Source organism: Bombina bombina, chromosome 11, assembly GCF_027579735.1.
Source record: "Bombina bombina isolate aBomBom1 chromosome 11, aBomBom1.pri, whole genome shotgun sequence".
Taxonomy (NCBI): domain Eukaryota; kingdom Metazoa; phylum Chordata; class Amphibia; order Anura; family Bombinatoridae; genus Bombina; species Bombina bombina.
The window spans coordinates 191530245-191557256 of NC_069509.1; the positions used below are offsets into that span (position 1 = coordinate 191530245).

General features: G+C 36.3%; 1 protein-coding gene across 2 annotated transcripts in view; it reads left to right on the forward strand.

Moving 5' to 3' along the window:
* Positions 1-6316: 6316 nt before the first annotated feature.
* The window catches only part of EEF2KMT (eukaryotic elongation factor 2 lysine methyltransferase), a 48323-nt gene continuing 27627 nt past the window's right edge, over positions 6317-27012 (forward strand). Inside the window, exons 1-4 of one of the 2 annotated variants that reach the window (XM_053694460.1) lie at positions 6317-6347; positions 19576-19687; positions 21407-21463; positions 22744-22824. In XM_053694460.1, coding sequence (XP_053550435.1) covers positions 6328-6347; positions 19576-19687; positions 21407-21463; positions 22744-22824 — 270 coding nt within the window. In that variant the 5' untranslated portion in view covers positions 6317-6327. Of the gene's footprint in view, positions 6348-15638; positions 16875-19575; positions 19688-21406; positions 21464-22743; positions 22825-27012 lie in introns of those variants that run through there. The other variant, XM_053694461.1, reaches the window with a different exon arrangement.

Sequence of the window (27012 nt, forward strand, 5' to 3'; positions counted from 1 at the left end):
AGGTAGTGAAAGATAGAGAGGCAAGATATATAATGGTTAGAATAAAGATTCAAAACCAGAGTTATCTAATAGTTAATTTATATGGGCCTAATAGCCCAGATGTAGTATTCTGGAATCGGCTATTTAAGAATATCTTGAAATTCGGAAAAGACAAGATAATTATAACAGGAGATTTTAATATTACCCCGAATTCAAATATTGATAGAATCAGATTAGGCTTAAGTAAAAAAACAAAGAACTACACTAAGTCCCAACTTAAGTATGAAGAAAAAATCTTTAGTTTACTTTCTCAACCACTTAATCTTATAGACATCTGGAGGGATACTAATCCCAATCTTCGGGAGTTTACATGCCATTCTAAGTCCCATAGTACTATGTCTAGACTAGACTTATTTTTAATATCAGAGGCTATGGCTTCTAGAGTCTCCAAATGTGAAATTCTGGAAATTACGCTCTCTGATCATGCCCCTGTAACACTACATATTCAAATTAAGAAACAACATACGTTTAATTCTTTCTTTTTTCCAGTTCACTTAGTTAATTCAGATAAATTTAAGTCCTTCTTGGTAAATGCCTGGGAAGAGTACTGCTCTTTTAATGCTCATTGTAGAAGCAATACTCCCATCTTTTGGGAAACGGCTAAAGTATACTTAAAAGCAGAAATAATATCATACATGGCCAGATTAAAAAAAAAAAAACTGCTAAACAACAGGATCTATCAAATAGACTTAAAGAGGCCTATGCTATCTACATAAAGAATCCAACCTTAGTAAACAGAGAAAATTATTTACTCAATAAAAAACAAAGGGATCATTTTCTATTAGAGCAAGCCCAGGAAACATTACATATCAAAGCAGCTAAATTCAAAAGATACGGTAATAAAGCAGGAAAGCTTTTAGCCTCTATTTTTAAGACACAAACTCAAAGAAAATCTATTGTGGCGATCAGAAAGGATAATGATATATTTTCTGATCAGGAGCAAATCGCTTTATTATTCCGTAATTTTTTTACAGACCTCTACGCATCACAACAACCTCAAGTTGAGGAGATTGATCGATTTCTAGAGTCTTCAAAGATGCCAAGGGTATCGGGACCAGATCTGGAAGCCATGGAAAAGCCTATACTTGATCAAGAGATAATAGGGGTTATTAAATCTTTAGCTAGAGGTAAGGCACCAGGCCCAGACAACCTACCATTAGAGTTTTATATAATACTGTTAGAAAAAATCACTCCAGTCTTAAGAGACCTATATAAATGTTACTTCGAAGAAAATATCAAAATTTCGGATGATTTCAAAAGGGCAAACATTATATTGATTCCTAAACCCAATAAAGATCCGTTGGATCTTACAGCCTATAGACCGATATCCCTGCTTAATCTTGATTACAAGATTTTAATGAAGATCTTGGCAGAAAGACTGAAGCCTATCGCACCTAAAATTATACATGAGGATCAGGTGGGATTTGTGAGCGGAAGAACATCTGAGAAAAATGTGAGGAAAATACTTCATGTTGTCTCTCATTACAGTAATGGCGGATCTGCTCTGTCGGAGGCCTTCCTACTATCTTTGGATGCAGAGAAGGCCTTCGACAGAGTGGAATGGCCATTCATGTTCAAAGCTATGGCTAGATATGGTTTCGGGGAAAAGTTCTGTACCTTTATTAGAAATATCTATTCGGATGCTAAGGCATCGATTATGATCAATAATGAGTTAACTCAACCCTTTACACTTTCAAGAGGCACGCGACAGGGGTGCCCACTCTCCCCCCTATTATTTAACCTAGCTCTGGAGCCATTGGCAATTAAGTTGAGGGAACTTCCTATAGGAATTAATATTGGTAAAGAGGTACTAAAGGTATCTTTATTTGCTGACGATTTACTTTTGTACGTTAGTAACCCGAAAGATACGATCAATCCAGTCCTAGATCTCTTGAAGGGCTATGGTAACGTATCTGGTTATAAAACCAACCTGGCAAAATCAAAGGTAATTTGGTTGAATAAATGTCACAAACATCAGACCTATGAATTCATTGAATCTAAGGTATTGGAATACCTGGGCTTGAAACTTTCTGTTAATCCTGACGACTGGTATCGAGATAATATTTTCTCGGTTCTTCGCGAAACTATGATAAAATTGAGAAATTGGGCAGCTCTGCCGATCTCAATATCGGGGAAAGTTAACCTTTATAAAATGTTTATAATTCCTAAAATTCTGTATCCATGTAGAATGCTTCCTCTCCTCATAAAAAAAATAGATCTATGGCGTTTTAATCAGGCATTGAGATATTTCCTGTGGAGCGGGAGGAAACCAAGAATAAAATTAGATTCATTATACCAACCGTATTCGGGAGGAGGGCTAGCACTACCTAATTTGGAATGGTACAATCTATCAACCTTATTAAAATTTCCAGTAGACTGGCTCTTCCAGTCATTCAAATTATCAGTTAAGTACTTAGAAGAATAGATCTGCGCCCCCCACTCCATCGGTTTCATACTACATGCACCAAATAAGATCTTGGGTAAGTCAATTGCCAACCACCCTTTACTTAGAGATATCTTAGGAGCATGGAGAAAGACCATGAAGTTATGTGGCTACTCTATTGCAGTCTCTAAATGGCTACCTATTCAAGGTAACTGGTATTTTCCATTAGGTAATTCAGTTAAAACTTTCAGTTCTTGGTCACCTATTAAAACCCTTGTGGTGGCAGACTTTTATGATTTTAAGTCTAGAAAATTTTATAATTTTCTGGAATTTCAAAATATCTTTCCTACAGTACAGAAAAATCAAATGTTCTATTTTTTACAAGCCAAAGATTATACTCGTAAATTATTTTACCTGTTTCCTCAGATCTTTCAAGATCATCCATTAATGGATTATTTAAAAAGGGAGAAAAGTTCTTTATCCTCTATTTATAAGATCTTAAGGTCTGTAAAAACAAATAAATATATAGAACGAGCAAGGTCCCACTGGGAGAGAACAATAAATTTACCGGATCTCTCAGAGCGACTAAGTAATAGTTTAAGGACAACGTTTTCTATCTCTAACTCAACTTACTTGAGAGAAACGCAATTCAGGATCTTTAATAGAGATTACCTTACCCCGCGGCGGGTAGCCAAGTGGAATAGTAAGGTTAAAAACGTCTGTATTAAATGCCACTTAAACGATCCAGACTTGGGACATTTATTGTGGGATTGCCCGAAGGTCAATCAGTTCTGGCACAAGGTAGCATATTTTCTTTCACAAATAACAAGTACTAAAATAGTATTTTCAATAAACTCTATAATTTTACTATCCCCTTGTCCATTATGGGGGAATAAGAAGAAATTTGTTCTATTAGCAATACTGAATCTTAGAAAGCTTCTTTTTAGCAATTGGTCTAGACCCCGGGTACCTACGATTAAGGAAGCCAAAAAGCTTCTCATTGACACGGCAATAATAGCAGCCCATGATTATAGGCTAGAAAGGAAGAAAGACAATTCATATTTAAAGGAATGGAAAGATCTTGTCTTAAGTCAGGGTAAAGAATTTATTGCAAATATAGAACAAATTATTAATATTCAGCTACAGTAAAGGGCGAAGGGCCCTGAGTAATGGATCTTACCAGCTCGGGGGGAATGGGGGGATGGGTGGGGGTGGAGGCGGATGGGGGGGAGGAGGAAGGAAAAAAAATTTTTTTTTTTTTTTTTTTTTATTCTTTTTTTTTATTTATTTTATTTATTTATTTATTTTTCTCTCTCTTCTTTTTCAACCGCTTCTATGTCAACTGGCACTCTTTGAAACTATTATTTCACATTATAAAGTATAAGAACGGTCACTTATGCTCCCTTGATATCCACAATGTATATTTAATGATTGTCATACTGTACTGGATACATGAGAGTATCCAACTTTTGTATTTTGACTCTGTTGTCTTATCAATAAAATAAATAATAAAATAAAAAAAATCATACAAGCAATAAAAAAAAAAAACACTGTCTAATAAATATACATTACACAGTAGAGTTACACTCATAATAACACTGTCTAATAAATATACATTATACAGTACAGTTACACACATAATAACACTGTCTAATAAATATACCTTACACAGTACAGTTACACTCATAATAACACTGTCTAATAAATATACATTACACAGTACAGTTACACACATAATAACACTGTTTAATAAATATACATTACACAGTACAGTTACACTCATAATAACACTGTCTAATAAATATACATTACACAGTACAGTTACACACATAATAACACCATCTAGTTAATATACATTACACAGTACAGTTACACTCATAATAACACTGTCTAATAAATATACATTATACAGTACAGTTACACACATAATAACACTGTCTAATAAATATACCTTACACAGTACAGTTACACTCATAATAACACTGTCTAATAAATATACATTACACAGTACAGTTACACACATAATAACACTGTCTAATAAATATACATTACACAGTACAGTTACACTCATAATAACACTGTCTAATAAATATACCTTACACAGTACAGTTACACTCATAATAACACTGTCTAATAAATATACATTACACAGTACAGTTACACACATAATAACACTGTCTAATAAATATACATTACACAGTACAGTTACACACATAATAACACCATCTAGTAAATATACATTACACAGTACAGTTACACTCATAATAACACTGTCTAATAAATATACATTACACAGTACAGTTACACACATAATAACACTGTCTAATAAATATACATTACACAGTACAGTTACACTCATAATAACACTGTCTAATAAATATACATTACACAGTACAGTTACACTCATAATAACACCATCTAATAAAAAGTATTCAAAAAAATGTTACACATAAAAGTTATAAGGGTTCAAAGATATGAGGTCTATATAGCCGTGCTCACCAAACAGTATACAGCGTGTCCTTACACGCTGTCTACTGTTTGGTGAACACGGCTATACGCAGACATAAGATGTTGTTTGTCTTGAGGAAGGCTTCAGTGAAAGCCGAAACGTTGACTATGAAGAATTGTTGATACTAAGAATAAATAACTTAATAATAATTAATAATAAAAAACCTGAGAATGCCCTTCATTCTACAAAAATCGTTTTATATATATATATATATATATATATATATATATATATATATATATATATATATATATATATATGTATTTATGAATAAATAGAGCATATTCTTCTATGTGCAGAATATTGGAATGTGAAATATTCATGTTTTCATGTCGGGTTATAGCACTTGAGAATATGCAATCGGGTTTGCGTGCAAGTAGGATGTTAAGTTTCCCCCCCACTTTTTTAGTCCATTGACTTCTATGGGAGAATACGTTTTCGCACGCGCGATATTCGTAGTTCGGCTTTATACGCACATCAGGTGAGCGTGCAAGTGAAAACAGTTTCATAATTCAAGCGCAACCCGACGCGCAAAAGGTTTACTTCTAATGCGTTAAAAAGCGCTCCACTTGTAATTTGTCTCATAATATTGAATTGTGGTTTATTATATTGATAAATTTCCTGGATTTGTCAAATTACAATATCAGGCACTATTTGGAGTCTGTTCCCCAAATCACAGAGGGGTAAACTTGCTCACACAGGGAGAAAAAAGTACTGTGGATCTCATTGTCCTAAAAACATACTCAGACTATTTGTGGTAAAATTAGAAAATGTAAATAGGTTATAATAAATTATTGTTATATTTGTCCAATAACAACTCAGAGACTATAAGAAAAGTATTGCTCACTCAATGGTTAATAATTAGATATCAGATTATACTGAATCTAATTTTTTACTGCTATGAAATATGTTTTTGTTAATGCGTTTAAAAATATTTGGGCTGTAATATGTTTTTCAAAGAAAATGGAGCAATAAGTTAGCAAAAATAATTATAAGATTCAAATATAAATGAAGGAGATCCCTGACTTTAACCCATTGGCTGACATAAAGCTACTCTCTGGCATGACAGAGATTAAATAACATTAGTTTCTGTATTGTATGTTATTTAAATTAAGGCACAATGAAAAATCATATTTTCAAAGTGGCTAGGCTGATTACATAAACATCTCTATTTCTCTAGTTTATAGACACAGATCACTCCTCCCACCTATTACATGGTATCTTCTAGTTGGTAGGTTGGGAGATGACGGTCTGGTGTTTGTGGGATTTGTAGTTCTCCTGTTCCTAGTACAGTATGACAGAAACAACAGAACTACAATTCCCTGCATGCCTTGCTAGCACTACATATCACATGTCCCAGGTTAACCAATCAATGTGCAGCTTGCTGGGTCGGACCATGTGCGTTGTGTGGAGGGGGTAAGTGTGTGATTTCTCTGTTCCCATTTGCAGTAAGAGGGTGAGTGTGGCAGGAGGATACAATGTATCAGAATAATAAGAGTAGTGGGGAAACTCTGCTTTAAATTTATGCAAAACAAATCAGTTGGATTAATTTATAACTTTTATAAAATGTATCAACTGTTTGCTGGATAATATTGTCCCAGACTGTGCCTGTTTGTCTCAGGTAGTACTGTGTGTCTACAAATAAGTGTGCAGAAGAGTGTATGGCTCTAGTGAGCTTGTGTGATATTGTGTGTACATGATATAGTGTGACATTGTGTGTGTACATGATATAGTGTGACATTGTGTGTGTACATGATATAGTGTGATATTGTGTGTGTACATGATATAGTGTGATATTGTGTGTGTACATGATATAGTGTGACATTGTGTGTGTACATGATATAGTGTGATATGTGTGATATTGTGTGTGTACATGATATAGTGTGATATGTGTGATATTGTGTGTGTACATGATATAGTGTGATATTGTGTGTGTACATGATATAGTGTGATATGTGTGATATTGTGTGTGTACATGATATAGTGTGATATTGTGTGTGTACATGATATAGTGTGATATTGTGTGTGTACATGATATAGTGTGATATTGTATGTGTACATGATATAGTGTGATATTGTGTGTGTACATGATATAGTGTGATATTGTGTGTGTGTGCACATGATATAGTGTGATATTGTGTGTGTGTGTGTACATGATATAGTGATATTGTGTGTACATGATATAGTGTGATATTGTGTGTGTACATGATATAGTGTGATATTGTGTGTGTACATGATATAGTGTGATATGTGTGATATTGTGTGTGTACATGATATAGTGTGATATGTGTGATATTGTGTGTGTACATGATATAGTGTGATATTGTGTGTGTACATGATATAGTGTGATATTGTGTGTGTACATGATATAGTGTGATATTGTGTTTGTGTGTACATGATATAGTGTGTGTACATGATATAGTGTGATGTTGTGTGTGTACATGATAGTGTGATATTGTGTGTGTACATGATATAGTGTGTGTACATGATATAGTGTGTGTACATGATATAGTGTGATATTGTGTGTGTATGTGTACATGATATAGTGTGACATTGTGTGTGTACATGATATAGTGTGATATGTGTGATATTGTGTGTGTGTGTACATGATATAGTGTGATATTGTGTGTGTGTACATGATATAGTGATATTGTGTGTGTACATGATATAGTGTGATATTGTGTGTGTACATGATATAGTGTGATATTGTGTGTGTACATGATATAGTGTGATATTGTGTGTGTGTACGTGATATAGTGTGATATTGTGTTTGTGTGTACATGATATAGTGTGATGTTGTGTGTGTACATGATATAGTGTGATATTGTGTGTGTATGTGTACATGATATAGTGTGATATTGTGTGTATATGTTGTGTGTGTACATGATATAGTGTGATAGTGTGTGTGTACATGATATAGTGTGATATTGCGTGTGTACATGATATAGTGTGTGTGTGTGATATAGTGTGATATTGTGTGTGTACATGATATAGTGTGTGTACATGATATAGTGTGATTGTGTGTGTACATTATATATTGTGTGTGTACATGATATAGTGTGATGTGTGTATGATATATTGTGTGTGTACATGATATAGTGTGACATTGTGTGTGTGTGTGTGTGTGTGTGTGTACATGATATAGTGGTATATTGTGTGTGTGTGTACATGATATGGTGTGATATATTGTGTGTGTGTGTATGTGTACATGATATGGAGTGATATTGTGGGTGTACATGATATGGTGTGATATTGTGTGTGTACATGACATGGTGTGATATTGTGTGTGTACATGATATAGTGTGATAGTGTTTGTGTACATGATAGTGTGATATTGTGTGTGTACATGATAGTGTGATATTGTGTGTGTACATGATAGTGTGATATTGTGTGTGTACATGATATAGTGTGATATTGTGTGTACATGATATAGTGTGATATTGTGTGTGTACATGATATAGTGTGATATTGTGTGATATTGTGTGTGTACATGATAGTGTGATATTGTGTGTGTGTGTGTGTACATGATATAGTGTGATATTGTGTGTGTACATGATATTGTGCGTGTACATGATATAGTGTGATATTCTGTGTGTACATGATATTGTGTGTGTACATGATATAGTGTGATATTGTGTGTGTACATGATATAGTGTGATAGTGTGTGTGTACATGATATAGTGTGATATTGTGTGTACATGATATAGTGTGATATAGTGTGTGTATGATATTGTGTGTACATGATATACTGTGATATAGTGTGTGTACATGATATAGTGTGTGTGTGTACATGATATAGTGTGATATTGTGTGTGTACATGATATAGTGTGATATTGTGTGTGTACATGATATAGTGTGATATAGTGTGTGTATGATATTGTGTGTGTACATGATATACTGTGATATAGTGTGTGTACATGATATAGTGTGTGTGTGTACATGATATAGTGTGATATTGTGTGTACATGATATATTGTGATTATGTGTGTGTGTACATGATATAGTGTGATATTGTGTGTCTACATGATATATTGTGATTATGTGTGTGTGTGTGTGTACATGATATAATGTGATATTGTGTGTGTACATGATATTGTGTGTGTACATGATATAGTGTGATATTGTGTGTGTGTGTACATGATATAGTGTGATATTGTGTGTGTACATGATATAGTGTGATATTGTGTGTGTACATGATATAGTGTGATATTGTGTGTGTGTACATGACATAGTGTGATATTGTGTGTGTGTACATGATATAGTGTGATATTGTGTGTGTGTGTACACGATATAGTGTGATATTGTGTGTGTGTACATGATATAGTGTGATATTGTGTGTGTACATGATATAGTGTGTGTACATGATATAGTGTGTGTACATGATATAGTGTGATATTGTGTATGTACATGATATAGTGTGTGTACATGATATAGTGTGATATTGTGTGTGTACATGATATTGTGTTTGTACATGATATTATGTGTGTACATGATATAGTGTGATATTGTGTGTGTACATGATATAGTGTGATATTGTGTGTGTACATGATATAGTGTGATATAGTGTGTGTATGATATTGTGTGTGTACATGATATAGTGTGTGTGTGTGTACATGATATAGTGTGATATTGTGTGTGTACATGATATTGTGTGTGATATTGTGTGTGTAAATGATATTGCGTGTGTTCGTGATATAGTGTGATATTGTGTGTGTACATGATATAGTGTGATATTGTGTGTGTGTACATTATATAGTGTGTGTGTACATGATATTGTGTGTGTACATGATATATTGTGTTTGTACATGATATAGTGTGATATTGTGTGTGTGTGTGTGTACATGATATAGTGTGATATTGTGTGTGTGTGTGTACATGATATAGTATGATATAGTGTGACAGTGTGTGTGTACATGATATGGTGTAACATTGCGTGTGTGTGTGTACATGATATGGTGTAACATTGCGTGTGTGTGTGTACATGCTATGGTGTGACATTGTGTGTTTGTGCATTATATAGTGTGATATTGTGTGTGTTTCCGTGTGTACATGATATAGTGTGATATTGTGTGTCTATGATCTAGTGTGACATTCTGTGTGATATTGTGTGTGTACATTTATATAGTGTGATATTGTGTGTGTACATTTATATAGTGTGATATTGTGTGTGTACATGATATAGTGTGACAGTGTGTGTGCATGATATAGTGTGTGTACATGATATAGTGTGTGTACATGATATAAGGTGACATTGTGTGTGTGTGTGTACAGGAATAAGAGGGCTTTAGTAAATTAGATGCAGATGTGTCTGGGAATTTAGTCCATTTTTTAGGTTTGTAAAAGACTGAAACATAGAATCTCATATTTTTCCAAAGCCAGGAATGACACCACAGACACCTGCTAAACTTTAATTGGACATGGCTGAGCAGTTGCACATGCAGTGATGTCACAGATGACATCACAGCACCATTGGGCAGGAGCAATACAGGTGTTGGGCACCGTTTTTTGAGTACACAGCATTAAGGCCGTATTGAAAAGAAACATAAACTTTGCTGGAAAATAAATGTGTTCAGAGCGCCTCAAATGGGCTAGGTGTTGTACAATGTGTAGAGTGTGTATTTAGAAATATTTTAATCAAGAATAAAACATGCCACGGTGGGTACAGTGGTAATAAATGACAATAAAAACAATAAGATGTGGATGCACTCTTTTACAAATTAAATATTGAATATATCTATATAAAAACACTGAATATAAAATGATACAGAGGCAATAATAATGGTAGCCCCAATAAAAATATGAGAAAGTTAAAATTCCAAACAATGTCTGAAAGAAATCAATCCAATGTGTGGATTAATAAAATGCAGTAAATCAAATGAATGGATTGCTGATATCGACTAGGAGGAAGATACCGTAAGAGATATTATGTACCAGTGTTGGTGGTGATAATGTGTATAAAAAAGGGAGTGAAAAATTATCCCTAGTGATTGCAAATATAAAGAAAACAGACAGTGTCAACTCGCTTATTCAAAAGTGAAAAAAATGATGTGAAAAATTGAAAAAATTACAAAGGAAAAAATTAAAAAATGCTGCTTAAAAAATGAAAAAGAGAACAAAGTCAGTGATCAAAGGGAAAAAAGAGAACAAAGTCAGTGATTGTAATCCAAGAAACAAAATCCTAAAAAAGGCTAAATGTGAAGATCCAAATAAAAGTCAAAAGTTAATAATGTGAAGAAAAGGAAACCTTATTTTCCTAGTGGTGAGAGTCCGTCTGAGGTTCCTGATGCTGAGAATAAAGTCAAGGGTCTTTTAGGTCAAACCCAATTAATGGGCTAGTGTTCCTGTTCCTGATGGTGAGAACCTTTGGTGGTTGGGAGAAACTCCAATCCAAAAAAATGTTTTTCTTTTTAAATCATAAATTAAACCTAAAAGCAAATAAAAACAACAATAGTGTAGATGGTACTAAAAACTTATATAAAATCAGAGTAGTGCTTACCAGCTGTGGTCAATGCGTTTCGGCCTCCTCTAGGCCTTTCTCAAGACTGACAGAAAGCGAGTTGACACTGTCTGTTTTCTTTATATTTGCAATCACTAAGGATAATATTTCACTCCCTTTTTATACACATTATCATCACCAACACTGGTACATAATATCTCTTACGGTATCCTCCTCCTAGTCGATATCAGCAATCCATTCATTTGATTTACTGCATTTTATTTATTTTTTTTTAAATATTTTTTTTATTGAGGTTTTGCATAACAAAAGTAAAAACATAATACGCCTTTTTGATAACAAGAAAAAGTACAAACAAAATTAGGCAAAACATTTCAGTAGTTATATAAAACATTAATAATAGGCTAATGAAACCTCAGTTTTTCAATAAGATAGTGTAAGTGACTAATCAGTTGATAACATATCTTTAGGCCCAATGGGCCCTAATTATAAAAAGAAACAAATAGTCAGATAGGAAGCTCTTTTGGAGCTTCCAAATGCGAGAGAATGCGTGTATAGTGGGGGGGGAAGGAAATTCAGCGGATAAGCACCGCTATGCATATATGGGAAAGGGTGGAGGGCGGAGCCATAGATAAATGTGAGAGCAAAGGTAAGGTGAACCCAACACTTATAATAATGAAAATATCATCTTAGAGGTATCCTTTGGTCTATACATAGAAAGTGCTTTAAATCTCCATACTATAAACTGTTCTTATGCTAGAAACTAAACTTTATGTTAAAGTTGGTAACTAAGGAAGTGAGTAGTTAATAAACTGACAGTGTACCATGAAAATGTAGAAATAGAATATATCAGGGGCTTTCTATAAGACACAGTAACCTGGAAATGAACTCTATTACATATTGTGCCTGCATGAAGTTTAATTGCAAAACCTTACATTAACATTAGGACATAAAAACAAGCGATATATAGAATTTCCTGAGTACAAGCCTGAAGTACTAATCTGTATGTAGCTCATTCAGCATAAGTGAAGTAGGATCTGCACTAACTACCATAGCCAGATAGAAGGTTAGGAAGGGGCGGACCCCGGGGCCAGTTATTTTGATAAATTATACATACTCCACAGTGACCCTGCATGTGAGATAAGATTAGTTAACATAATGTGCAGGGCAAGAAGCCCTGCATCTAGGAAGACACAGTACCTGCAAACCTATATTTGGGGAGTTAAATTGAATGGCTAAAAGTGTCTCTATTATATATTCACGTGCCCCATATGTCCTCTTTGGGAGCGGATCTAGAGAAATTTATAAAAATATAGGCAATAGCAATCTATAGGCTTATGCATAGTGTGTAACAAGAAGATTCCTAACAGTCAATCTTATATTCTAATAAAGTATAACACGTTTAGGTAACATAATTGGAGCTATAACCACTCAATAGAATAGGATGAGTTCAGTGTATGCTGTCGAGATTATGAAGAGTAGGACCTGACATAGGCTCGCTGGTCACTGTATTATAATCAGGCCATTTCATGTTGTACGTTAACCTAGATGACCATGTTATTTTATTTAACCCATAACTTTAGGCCCGTTGGTCATCTTCTATGCTTATGAAATGACATAATCTTACCCTGCACCTAAGGCTACAAAATACCAATATTTAACAATTAAATAATAGACTCAAGTAGATCTGTTAACTAGACAACAGCACACAGTCACAATTGTCTAAGAATATCAAATGACCATCTAGTGCCCCAACTATAACCACAGGTTATGAGCATTAACTCATAAATTTGACTTATGCAGATAGTTTGTAGGAAGAATAGTAACTAGTGTGTATATCTGGTCATGGATCCTCTTATGCTATACAACTATTTTTGAGAAGACTCTTATATAACCTCCAGCTTCACCATGCGCTCTATGTCAGTATGGAAACAGACCCTGAATGTAATTCACAGTCTAGGGTTGCAAAGCAAATGACCTTAGTCATTTTAATAAATTATCTAAGTTACACTCTTATAACATGTTGGGCTAGTGGGATAGGAATGTTGGGAGGTTATGCTGACAAAGAAAGGGAATAATCAAATCTAATACAGAGAGCTCAGGTTTTCATAGCAGCATAAGTTTAAAGTCAGAATATGACAATAAACAGGAGTGGAGAAATTAATATAACAAGTCACATCCCTCCTTTTAGTCAATAAAAAGTAGAAACTTTGGGATATAAGAAATTAACTAAACCTTGTGTATTGTAATTCTTATAGCAAATAGCAAACAGTTCACAAATTACCCCTAAGCAAGCCTATGTACAGGGTAATAGATAAAGGTGGGTGCAACAGAGAGGAAAAAGAAAACAATTAACATAAAATAAATGAGCAACTGTATACCAGTAGGACTACAAAACTGCTAATATCTAGAATGTGTATATGCAGTGGCATCGATTTCTAAATATATGCTTATATGCGCAGTTAGCTACAGTATTAACACAAGTTCCATCTTCCCGTGCATGCCTCTATTTAAATCCCAAGTGAATCTGTGGGCAGAAATATAGTTAGTGGAAACTCCATGGGAAACTAGAGCCTGGGCAAGCATGAGAATGATCAGTTAATGAGTTTGAGTATGTATACGTGGGATAGGGATCAACCGGATCATTCTTCAAATATAACTTATAAGTTATTAGTCCTTATCTGCTCTAGATGAGGAGTAAATTATTTATATGTCCAATAAGGCAGCTATCTAATTGAGTACATATACCGTCCTGTAAGGGGTTGTCCGGAATACGGTCTTTAGCCGACACCACTTCTGCACAGTTCATCTGTTTCGGGAAGGATATGAGAGGAGAATCGTCTTTGTGGAGGCTGGTCTACTGAGCTGATGAGAAGGGTAGCACACGAACCTGACAGCTGTACAGACAGGTCAACGTTGCTAGGGAAAGGTTTAATGAGGTAGTCTGACCTCCGTGAAGCTGGAAAGAGGTATTTGATGCAGGGGCCAAATCTTGCTTTAGATCCACCTTGCGCAGCTTTCTTTTGTTCTAACTTCTGCAGCACTGGAGCTATTAAGAGCAGCATATTCCGCTCAGCTCCCGATTCAGCCGTTTCTTTTGATTTTGCCCCAGTGTCTGTAGAGGGTCCTCCAGAGGTACTAGAGGAAACCTGAACCTCTATCTGCAGACCTCTCCCTCCGGTTGGTTCGAATCGTTGTGACCGCTGCACCTCCAAGCATGCTGCACTCCATTGCTCCGACTCTGTAAGGGCCGGAAAGACCTGCAAGGTACTGTGCTGTAAATCTGTTTCTGGCTGCTCTATTGTTCGGGTACTTAAGTCCTCTTTGTCTGCTGCACACCCGTCTGCAAGATCTTGGGGTAAAGCTTCACTTGTCAGAGTAGTATGAGATGGGGCCGTCACAGCTCTTAATTCAGCAACAAGAGCTTGTTGATGATAATCCATAGTGTGCATTAAGGCGTGTAATGCCGAAAGGAGTTGTTGCTTCATTATAATGCTGTGTAGGGAAATGCTAGAAATATTTCGCCGTCCGCCAAGATGCTGCGTGGGTAGTTTGAAATATGGCGGCGAAAGCTTAGCCGCGATCTCAGCTAGCTAGTAGGCCTCTGTATTGCTTTTATACCAATGCCACGCTACCTGAATCACAAACCTCTCAATCTGTGACCTAAGATGTAACAGGCACTCAGCAGATAGGTATGTGGAGTTTTAGGTTGCCATAAAATAGCTTTTTAGAAGATCAAGTTTGAGGAGCTCTGAGATAGTATGTCCTGTAGCTTCTGCAGTTGGCTCCACCCCCCCCCCTGATTTACTGCATTTTATTAATCCACACATTGGATTGATTTCTTTCAGACATTGTTTGGAATTTTAACTTTCTCATATTTTTATTGGGGCTACCATTATTATTGCCTCTGTATCATTTTATATTCAGTGTTTTTATATAGATATATTAAATATTTAATTTGTACAAGAGTGGATCCACATCTTATTGTTTTTATTGTCATTTATTACCACTGTACCCACCGTGGCATGTTTTATTCTTGATTAAAATATTTCATACACACTCTACACATTGTACAACACCTAGCCCATTTGAGGCGCTCTGAACACATTTATTTTCTTAGTACATTTTCCAAGCTAGCTAGTTAGCCTACTGTTCAGAGCTATAGGTGCTCGTCTTTGGCGCTACACCCCATCAAAATCCATAAACTATGCTAGACTAAAACAGAGTTAAATAGAAATAAGAAACTAAACGTACAGTACATTTTTGGGGAGTGTTTATAAGGCATTATGCTAATAGCGATTATGTTGGTTATTTATAAGCCTTATTCATTTTCCAAACCTCTTCCGTGTCTTGTTGCAAAGTACTGAAGTCCCTGCTACATCTTGCCCAGCCCTGTTACGCAGTGACACCCAGGCTAGAGAGGATACTGATTCATGCTACTGATGGGCACTTGCTAAGTACTGAAGTCCCTGCTACATCTTGCCCAGCCCTGTTACGCAGTGACACCCAGGCCAGAGAGGATACTGATTCATTCTACTGATGGGCACTTGCTAAGTACTGAAGTCCCTGCTACATCTTGCCCAGCCCTGTTACGCAGTGACACCCAGGCTAGAGAGGATACTGATTCATGCTACTGATGGGCACTTGCTAAGTACTGAAGTCCCTGCTACATCTTGCCCAGCCCTGTTACGCAGTGACACCCAGGTCAGAGAGGATACTGATTCATTCTACTGATGGGCACTTGCTAAGTACTGAAGTCCCTGCTACATCTTGCCCAGCCCTGTTACGCAGTGACACCCAGGCTAGAGAGGATACTGATTCATTCTACTGATGGGCACTTGCTAAGTACTGAAGTCCCTGCTACATCTTGCCCAGCCCTGTTACGCAGTGACACCCAGGCTAGAGAGGATACTGATTCATGCTACTGATGGGCACTTGCTAAGTACTGAAGTCCCTGCTACATCTTGCCCAGCCCTGTTACGCAGTGACACCCAGGCTAGAGAGGATACTGATTCATGCTACTGATGGGCACTTGCTAAGTACTGAAGTCCCTGCTACATCTTGCCCAGCCCTGTTACGCAGTGACACCCAGGTCAGAGAGGATACTGATTCATGCTACTGATGGGCACTTGCTAAGTACTGAAGTCCCTGCTACATCTTTCCCAGCCCTGTTACGCAGTGACACCCAGGTCAGAGAGGATACTGATTCATGCTACTGATGGGCACTTGCTAAGTACTGAAGTCCCTGCTACATCTTTCCCAGCCCTGTTACGCAGTGACACCCAGGTCAGAGAGGATACTGATTCATGCTACTGATGGGCACTTGCTAAGTACTGAAGTCCCTGCTACATCTTTCCCAGCCCTGTTACGCAGTGACACCCAGGTCAGAGAGGATACTGATTCATGCTACTGATGGGCACTTGCTAAGTTCCACAGCAAGAGGTGACCTCATCACTTTGATACAAAAAAGGAGAGAACTTTTTGAGAGGTGATTTTTTTTTATTATGTCTATTTAAGAAATAATAGGTTCTGCTATTTTACTGTGATATCTAATGGATGTTTACAAATAATACCTTCAACACGGCAGAAGTAAGCAGGCACCCTATGTGCCGAACCGCACTCTATATATTATTGTTTTATTTATTGTAGGGCCAGGGGAATTATCTTCACAAAAACCTCTACAGGCTAAATAAAATGAGGAGGTCACTAAGAGAGATTGCTGGAGATGTTTTGCATTAAACTTGTATTGCTGGAAATCCAGAATCCATATTAAAGGGACAGGAAACCTACATTTTTATTTCATGATTCAGATAGCGATTACAATTTTAAACAACTTTCCAATTTACTTATATTGTCTAATTTGATTCATTATTTAGGTAATCTTAGTTGAAAAGCAAAAAATGTGCAGCCGCCAATCAGAACATAGCACCCAGGTACTGAGACTACCTAGCTATTCTTTTCAACAAAGGATACCTAAATAATTAAGCAAATGAGATAATAGAAGTAAATAGGAATGTTGTTTAAAATTGTATCTGAATCATGGAAGAAAAAAGTTGGGTTTCCTGTCCTTATAAAGGGACAATCAACACCAGAATTGTTATTGTTTAAAAGACAGATAATCCCTTTATTACCGATTCTCCAGTTTTGCATAACCAACATTGTTATATTAATAGACTTTTTACCTCTCTGATTACCCTGTATCTAAGCCTCTGCAGACTGCTCCTTATCTCAGTTATATTAATATACTTTTTACCTCTCTGATTACCCTGTATCTAAGCCTCTGCAGACTGCTCCTTATCTCAGTTATATTAATATACTTTTTACCTCTCTGATTACCCTGTATCTAAGCCTCTGCAGACTGCTCCTTATCTCAGTTATATTAATATACTTTTTACCTCTGTGATTACCCTGTATCTAAGCCTCTGCAGACTGCTCCTTATCTCAGTTATATTAATATACTTTTTACCTCTGTGATTACCCTGTATCTAAGCCTCTGCAAACTGCTCCTTATCTCAGTTATATTAATATACTTTTTACCTCTCTGATTACCTTGTATTTAAGCCTCTGCAGACTGCCCCTTATCTCAGTTATATTAAGACTTTTTACCTCTCTGATTACCCTGTATCTAAGCCTCTGCAAACTGCTCCTTATCTCAGTTATATTAATATACTTTTTACCTCTCTGATTACCTTGTATTTAAGCCTCTGCAGACTGCCCCTTATCTCAGTTATATTAATAGACTTTTTACCTCTCTGATTACCCTGTATCTAAGCCTCTGCAAACTGCTCCTTATCTCAGTTATATTAATACACTTTTTACCTCTGTGATTACCTTGTATCTAAGCCTCTGCAAACTGCTCCTTATCTCAGTTATATTAATACACTTTTTACCTCTGTGATTACCTTGTATCTAAGCCTCTGCAGACTGCCCCTTATCTCAGTTATATTAATATACTTTTTACCTCTGTGATTACCCTGTATCTAAGCCTCTGCAAACTGCTCCTTATCTCAGTTATATTAATATACTTTTTACCTCTCTGATTACCTTGTATTTAAGCCTCTGCAGACTGCCCCTTATCTCAGTTATATTAATAGACTTTTTACCTCTCTGATTACCCTGTATCTAAGCCACTGCAAACTGCTCCTTATCTCAGTTATATTAATACACTTTTTACCTCTGTGATTACCTTGTATCTAAGCCTCTGCAGACTGCTCCTTATCTCAGTTATATTAATACACTTTTTACCTCTGTGATTACCTTGTATCTAAGCCTCTGCAGACTGCCCCTTATCTCAGTTATATTAATATACTTTTTACCTCTGTGATTACCTTGTATCTAAGCCTCTGCAGACTGCCCCCTTATCTCAGTTATATTAATATACTTTTTACCTCTGTGATTACCCTGTATCTAAGCCTCTGCAGACTGCTCCTTATCTCAGTTATATTAATACACTTTTTACCTCTGTGATTACCTTGTATCTAAGCCTCTGCAGACTGCTCCTTATCTCAGTTATATTAATACACTTTTTACCTCTGTGATTACCTTGTATCTAATCCTCTGCAGACTGCTCCTTATCTCAGTTATATTAATATACTTTTTACCTCTCTGATTACCTTGTATCTAAGCCTCTGCAGACTGCCCCTTATCTCAGTTATATTAATATACTTTTTACCTCTCTGATTACCTTGTATCTAAGCCTCTGCAGACTGCCCCCTTATTTCAGTTCTTTTGACAGACTTTCATTTTAGCCAATCAGTGCTCACTCTTAGGTAACTTCACGTGCATGAGCTCAGTGTTATCTATATGACACACATGACCTAAAGCCCTCTAGTGGTAAGAAACAGTCAAAATGCATTCACATAAGAGGCGGCCTTAAAGGGCTTTGAAATTAGCTTATGAGCCTACCTAGGTTTAGCTTTGAACCAAGAATACCAAAAGAACAAAGCAAAATTGGTGATAAAAGTAAATTGGAAAGTTGTTTAAAATGACATGCCCTATTTGAATCATGAACTTTATTTCAGACTTGACTGTCCCTTTAAGTCTTCTCATGAAATAGATATGTTCAGTTCCACATGTTTTAATACCTAGTTGTTCCTGCATCATTATAGTTAATAATACTGGGTATGTTATTTGTAAGACCCATATAACTGCACAGCTTCACCGTTCTGCTTTCTTCTCCTCTCCGGCAGATCTCTGTACACAGCGTGTGCCACAGAATATCACACTATGGACATATCTTTGTGTGATACATTCCATCGTTCCTTCCTTTCCTGCCGGCGCCTCGGATCCTTGCCCTGGGTGGTTAGTACACTATTATATACCAACAGCGTATAGTCGCCTATCTACACAGAGCTCTCCCTGCAGACAAGGTGACATATTGTGACACAAACTCACGTTATATATACCAACAGCGTATAGTCACCTATCTACACAGAGCTCTCCCTGCAGACAAGGTGACATATTGTGACACAAACTCACGTTATATATACCAACAGCGTATAGTCACCTATCTACACAGAGCTCTCCCTGCAGACAGGGTGACATATTGTGACACAAACACGTTACATATTCCAACAGAGTATAGTCACCTATCTACACAGAGCTCTCCCTGCAGATAGGGTGACATATTGTGACACAAACACGTTATATATACCAACAGCGTTTAGTCACCTATCTACACAGAGCTCTCCCTGCAGATAGGGTGACATATTGTGACACAAACTCACGTTATATATATACCAACAGCGTATAGTCACCTATCTACACAGAGCTCTCCCTGCAGACAAGGTGACATATTGTGACACAAACTCACGTTATATATACCAACAGTGTATAGTCTCCTATCTACACAGAGCTCTCCCTGCAGACAAGGTGACATATTGTGACACAAACACGTTATATACACCAACAGCATATAGTCCCCTATCTACACAGAGCTCTCCTTGCAGACAAGGTGACATAAAAACAAACTCACGTTATATATACCAACAGCGTTTAGTCCCCTATCTACACAGAGCTCTTCCTGCAGACAAGGTGACATATTGTGACACAAACTCACGTTATATACCAACAGCGTATAGTCCCCTATCTACACAGAGCTCTCCCTGCAGACAAGGTGACATGTTGTGACACAAACACGTTATATATATTTATATACTTTACCAACATGATAGAGTATGAGACAAAGATCATAATCAGCGGTTCTCTGTTTACTATCACATGAATATAATTCTGACTGTATCCAGAGCAGAGCAACTTGTTGTTTGTCATTTATTTGTAGAGCTCTGATAGAGGGCACCTTGTACACAGATGCTATGCAGGAAGGTGGGCTTGGGATTTTATATGGGTAGAAGAGTTGCTGATGAGAAAAGGAGAGTTCTGAGGTGAGACCTAGGTTAATTTAGTCAATGAGAACCATAAATAAGTGTTTTAGGGAACTCTTGGTGTAAGTGTTGTGGAATGAGGCAGAGAATCCACTAACTAGACTCAGTGTGAGGAGAGTTATTAATGAGTAGGTCATAGGAAGGGCCTCTACTTATGTGTTTACACTATTTAGTTATTAATGTATTTGCTAATTGTATTTCCCCTAAGGAGCCCAGGTAATATCTGGCCTTTTCAACTTAAAGATGTTCAATTTCAAAATAGTAAAACAGAAATACTTAGCTGAAGAGCAGCCGGATTAGACATGAGCAAAAATGTGTTTTTACTATTATTGTGACAAACAAATAACAAAAGTTGAAATGTTTTGATAGAAATTTATTTACCGGAACTAATGAATAAACTAAAACAACATTTCTATATTTATTTATGCGATTGCTAGTTTCTCTCTCTATTAGACAGAACTAATGAACAAATGCTGTATTTATTTGTTCGATTAAGTTAATGACCAAATATCAGATAAAATATTTCAACTCTATTGTTGGTTTGTGAAACACTTAATGAATAATACATTTTGCGCATGTCTATAAAATACGCAGATACTGAACAAGCCATATACACTAACTGCTGTCTTTTCCTCAGGAACTTGAAAAAAAAATCCCTTCCGACTCCTCATTGGTCCTGGATATTCTACACAAGGTAAATTCACCCTTTCACTGTCACTTAATGTCTGTCCTGTAATGCAGGTTATGCAGTTACATGTATACACTATGTGCTAGATTACGAGTGGCGCACTGTTGCGCACAAGCGATAAGGGGGTTATCACGGCTCTTTGTATGTGTGCAGTGTTTTTTTAACTTCTATTTCAATAAAAACCATGGTAAAGAACACAAACTTCAGAAAGAAGAGCTTGCAAACGAACCCCCTTGGTAAAAGGATTATTACGCAATATAGCTGTGTTACTTGAAAGTGATTTTTACTGAAGATACTGGTTCCATGTTTGCTAATAAAAGTAAAGAACTCCACTATGTGAGTGCAGGTTAAGCGCACCTTCGGCTAAGCACTCAAACGATAGCTGTCATGAGTTTTTCAGGTCGCCCACACAGATGAATATTATGGGCTAAATTTACGAGTGGCGCACTAACCATTGCACACAAGCGTTAAGGAGTATATTGTGCACACGTCGGAAGTAGTGTGCCTATTACAAGTTCGCTTGAGTGCAATTGATTTTAACGTGCGTCAGGATAACTTGACAGAATGTTACATCAAAAACCGCAACTTCAGAGATCTGGTTAACTGTTACGTCCAAAAAGTGTCAGAAAACACAAATTACATTTAAAAGTACAGGTATCATCCTATAAACACTGTCTGATAAAAACTATTTTGAAATATTTGCATAAAAAAGTTATAAGGGGTCAAAGATATGAGGTCTCGGGTGTTAGAAAAATAAGGCTGCAAAGGGCTTTATTAACATCTAGCAAATTTAACGTGCAAGCAGAAGAGACAAATAGCGCTCCAATCATATTCTAGCCTTTTGTTGGTTTAGAAAATACATCTGATGAATATATAGCCATATACTGTACATATTGGTGTTGATTTTTATATTGAAAAACCCTTGTTTGCCACAATAACTGCCATGAAATAAGTTATAATTATATATTAAAAAGTACGTTTTGCAGCTATAAAAATGCACAAGCAGTACATGTATCTTATACTCATTAAAGCTGATGTTTAAACGCAAAGTGCGAAAGACCCCAAAACAGACTCCGTACTAGGGTCTTAAAGGGCAACAAAAATGGTGGTACTTTTTATTAAATGTTTAGTAGTTTTGGTCTCACAATAACCTCTCTGTTCCTTAATAAAGTAGCATTTCTATCAGTAGGTATTTTCCTTGTCTCACTAGCTATAGGTGCCTTATTACTGCTTAGAGTTATGCTACAACATTTTTATTTTATTTTACTCCGTTTTTGTTTTTCTAGACGATTCTTCATCCGTTATGTCAAAAATATCCCCCATCTCTGCAGTACAGAAGACTGTTTCTGTCTGAAGTCATAAAAAGGGTAATTGTTCAATGTCTATGAAATTACGCTATTTTTTTTTTTCTGAGTACTGTTACCATTACCTGAATTTCTGCCTGTGAATAGTAACAGTATTTGGTTCCTGTTTGGTTTGACATACACTTTTATATAGAGATGTGAATTTGTTAAAAAACAAATGCAAAAATAAAACAAATGTGTTATTCACTGCAACTAATTCATTTATGAACTAATGAACAAATCACTCTCTGAATGAATAAATTAATGTTTGAACAAACTAATTTCGTTCATACATTCGTTCATATTAATTCTTTGAAAAATACAGTAGATAAGTCAATCACAAGAGATCAGGAAGTACTAAATTGATTGTCAAATCTGACCTTGAATTAAGTGATGCGTGCAATTTGTTACCCAATCCTGACTTTCCATTTTGCCAGGTAAAAAAACACAATTAAACCCCTGCCTGATCTAGCTCTGATCAGAACCTTTTTGAGATTTAGTATGTGATGTGAGCTCTATGGACCTAAGTGACCCAAGAGGGCAAGTGATTCTTGACACTCAGGCCCTGATTCTAAAAGATTAGCCGTCAAGACGTGGTTTTACACTCCAAACACGCAGGGGCAGTCCTCATGGAATTCTATAAAAAAAAAAAAGGGATTGTCCCTGCGAGTTGCGAGATATCTTCCTTACATATAATGAGAGGGAGAAACCAGCGCATTTTAAAAATTGATTATACTTAATACAAATCAAATTATACTGTTGTCAGTGCACTGTACCTTAAGTTCCCTGTCATTTTTGTATGCCTAGGTTTTCCTTTCAGAATAATTAGTGTTTTTAATAATTTGATGAAAACTCGTACAAAAAAACTGAGGACTGTAGTGTAAAAATGTTTATGCAATTAATCTGGGATTTGAGATAAAATTTCATATACACCCAGAGCACCCATGTTCAGCCCATTTTACGAGCAAACAAGAATAATGCTTTGTATTTTGTACTTTTAAGTACAAATGTATTGCTTTTATTAATATCCAGTGTACGTAAATTAAAGTTTACACTGTGCATATTTAATACAATTTATTTCTGTGTCATTTACCTAAACATTTAACTTTTTTGATAAAATACTAGTTTTGGTGAACAATTTTGTTACGAATTTTGATGCACCTTAACAATACAATTTTTTTTTGTGTGTGTGAATGGTTTAATTATTGGTTTTGTAAAATGTTTAAATTGCAAATGTTATTGTGCACTTTAGTAATATATGCATCTCCTTTCCATACAAAAATGCAGTAAAAGCCCATTCAACCAGGGAAATAGAAGTACTGGCGATCATTCTTATAGAATCTCACCAGGGAAATAGGACTGGTGATCATTCTTATAGAATCTCACCAGGGAAATAGGACTGGTGATCATTCTTATAGAATCTCACCAGGGAACTAGAAGTACTGGCGATCATTCTTATAGAATCTCACCTGGGAAATAGGACTGACGATCATTCTTATAGAATCTCACCAGGGAAATAGAAGTACTGGCGATCATTCTTATAGAATCTCACCTGGGAAATAGAAGTAATGGCGATCATTCTTATAGAATCTAACCAGGGAACTAGAAGTACTGGCGATCATTCTTATAGAATCTCACCTGGGAAATAGAAGGACTGGCAATCATTCTTATAGAATCTCTCCAGGGAACTAGAAGTACTGGCGATCATTCTTATAGAATCTCACCTGGGAAATAGAAGTAATAGCGATCATTCTTATAGAATCTCACCTGGGAAATAGGACTGACGATCATTCTTATATAATCTCACCTGGGAAATAGAAGGACTGGCGATCATTCTTATAGAATCTCACCAGGGAAATAGGACTGGCAATCATTCTTATAGAATCTCACCTGGGAAATAGAAGGACTGGCGATCATTCTTATAGAATCTCACCTGGGAAATAGAAGTACTGGCGATCATTCTTATATAATCTCACCTGGGAAATAGAAGGACAGGCGATCATTCTTATATAATCTCACCTGGGAAATAGAAGGACTGGCGATCATTCTTATAGAATCTCACCTGGGAAATAGAAGTACTGACGATCATTCTTATATAATCTCACCTGGGAAATAGGAATGACGATCATTCTTATATAATCTCACCTGGGAAATAGAAGGACAGGCGATCATTCTTATATAATCTCACCTGGGAAATAGAAGTACTGACGATCATTCTTATATAATCTCACCTGGGAAATAGGACTGGCGATCATTCTTATATAATCTCACCTGGGAAATAGGACTGACGATCATTCTTATAGAATCTCACCAGGGAAATAGAAGTACTGACGATCATTCTTATAGAATCTCACCAGGGAAATAGAAGTACTGACGATCATTCTTATAGAATCTCACCTGGGAAATAGAAGTACTGGTGATCATTTTTATATAATCTCACCAGGGAACTAGAAGTACTGACGATCATTCTTATAGAATCTAACCAGGGAACTAGAAGTACTGACGATCATTCTTATAGAATCTCACCAGGGAAATAGAAGTACTGGTGATCATTCTTATAGAATCTCACCTGGGAAATAGAAGTAATAGCGATCATTCTTATAGAATCTAACCAGGGAACTAGAAGTACTGACGATCATTCTTATAGAATCTCACCAGGGAAATAGAAGTACTGGCGATCATTCTTATAGAATCTCACCTGGGAAATAGAAGTACTGGTGATAATTCTTATAGAATCTCACCAGGGAAATAGAAGTACTGGCGATCATTCTTATAGAATCTCTCCAGGGAAATAGAAGGACCGACGATCATTCTTATAGAATCTAACCAGGGAACTAGAAGTACTGGCGATCATTCTTATAGAATCTCACCTGGGAAATAGAAGTAATGGCGATCATTCTTATAGAATCTCACCTGGGAAATAGAAGTACTGGTGATAATTCTTATAGAATCTCACCAGGGAAATAGAAGGACTGGCGATCATTCTTATATAATCTCACCTGGGAAATAGGACTGGCGATCATTCTTATAGAATCTCACCTGGGAAATAGGACTGGCAATCATTCTTATAGAATCTCACCTGGGAAATAGGACTGGCAATCATTCTTATAGAATCTCACTAGGGAAATAGAAGGACTGGCGATCATTCTTATATAATCTCACCTGGGAAATAGAAGGACTGGCGATCATTCTTATAGAATCTCACCTGGGAAATAGGACTGGCAATCATTCTTATAGAATCTCACCAGGGAAATAGAAGGACTGGCGATCATTCTTATATAATCTCACCAGGGAAATAGAATTACTGGCGATCATTCTTATATAATCTCACCTGGGAAATAGAAGTACTGATGATCATTCTTATATAATCTCACCAGGGAAATAGGACTGACGATCATTCTTATAGAATCTAACCAGGGAACTAGAAGTACTGGCGATCATTCTTATAGAATCTCACCAGGGAAATAGAAGTACTGGTGATCATTCTTATAGAATCTCACCTGGGAAATAGAAGTACTGGCGATCATTCTTATAGAATCTCACCTGGGAAATAGAAGTACTGGCGATCATTCTTATAGAATCTCACCTGGGAAATAGAAGTACTGGCGATCATTCTTATAGAATCTAACCAGGGAACTAGAAGTACTGGCGATCATTCTATTTCCCTGGAGAGATTCTATAAGAATGATCGTCAGTACTTCTATTTTCCTGGTGAGATTCTATAATAGGTACTGAGGATTATTCTTATAGATTCTCTCCAGGGAAATAGAAGTACTGGTGATCATTCTTATAGAATCTCACCAGGGAAATAGGACTTGCGATCATTCTTATAGAATCTCACCAGGGAAATAGGACTGGCAATCATTCTTATAGAATTTCACCAGGGAAATAGAAGTACTGGTGATCATTCTTATATAATCTCACCAGGGAAATAGAAGGACTGGCGATCATTCTTATAGAATCTCACCAGGGAAATAGAAGGACTGGCGATCATTCTTTTATAATCTCACCAGGGAAATAGGACTGGCGATCATTCTTATATAATCTTACCAAGGAAATAGAACTGGTGATCATTCTTATATAACCTCACCAGGGAAATAGAAGTACTGGTGATCATTCTTATATAATCTCACCAGAGAAATAGAAGTACTGGTGATCATTCTTATATAATCTCACCAGGGAAATAGGACTGGCGATCATTCTTATATAATC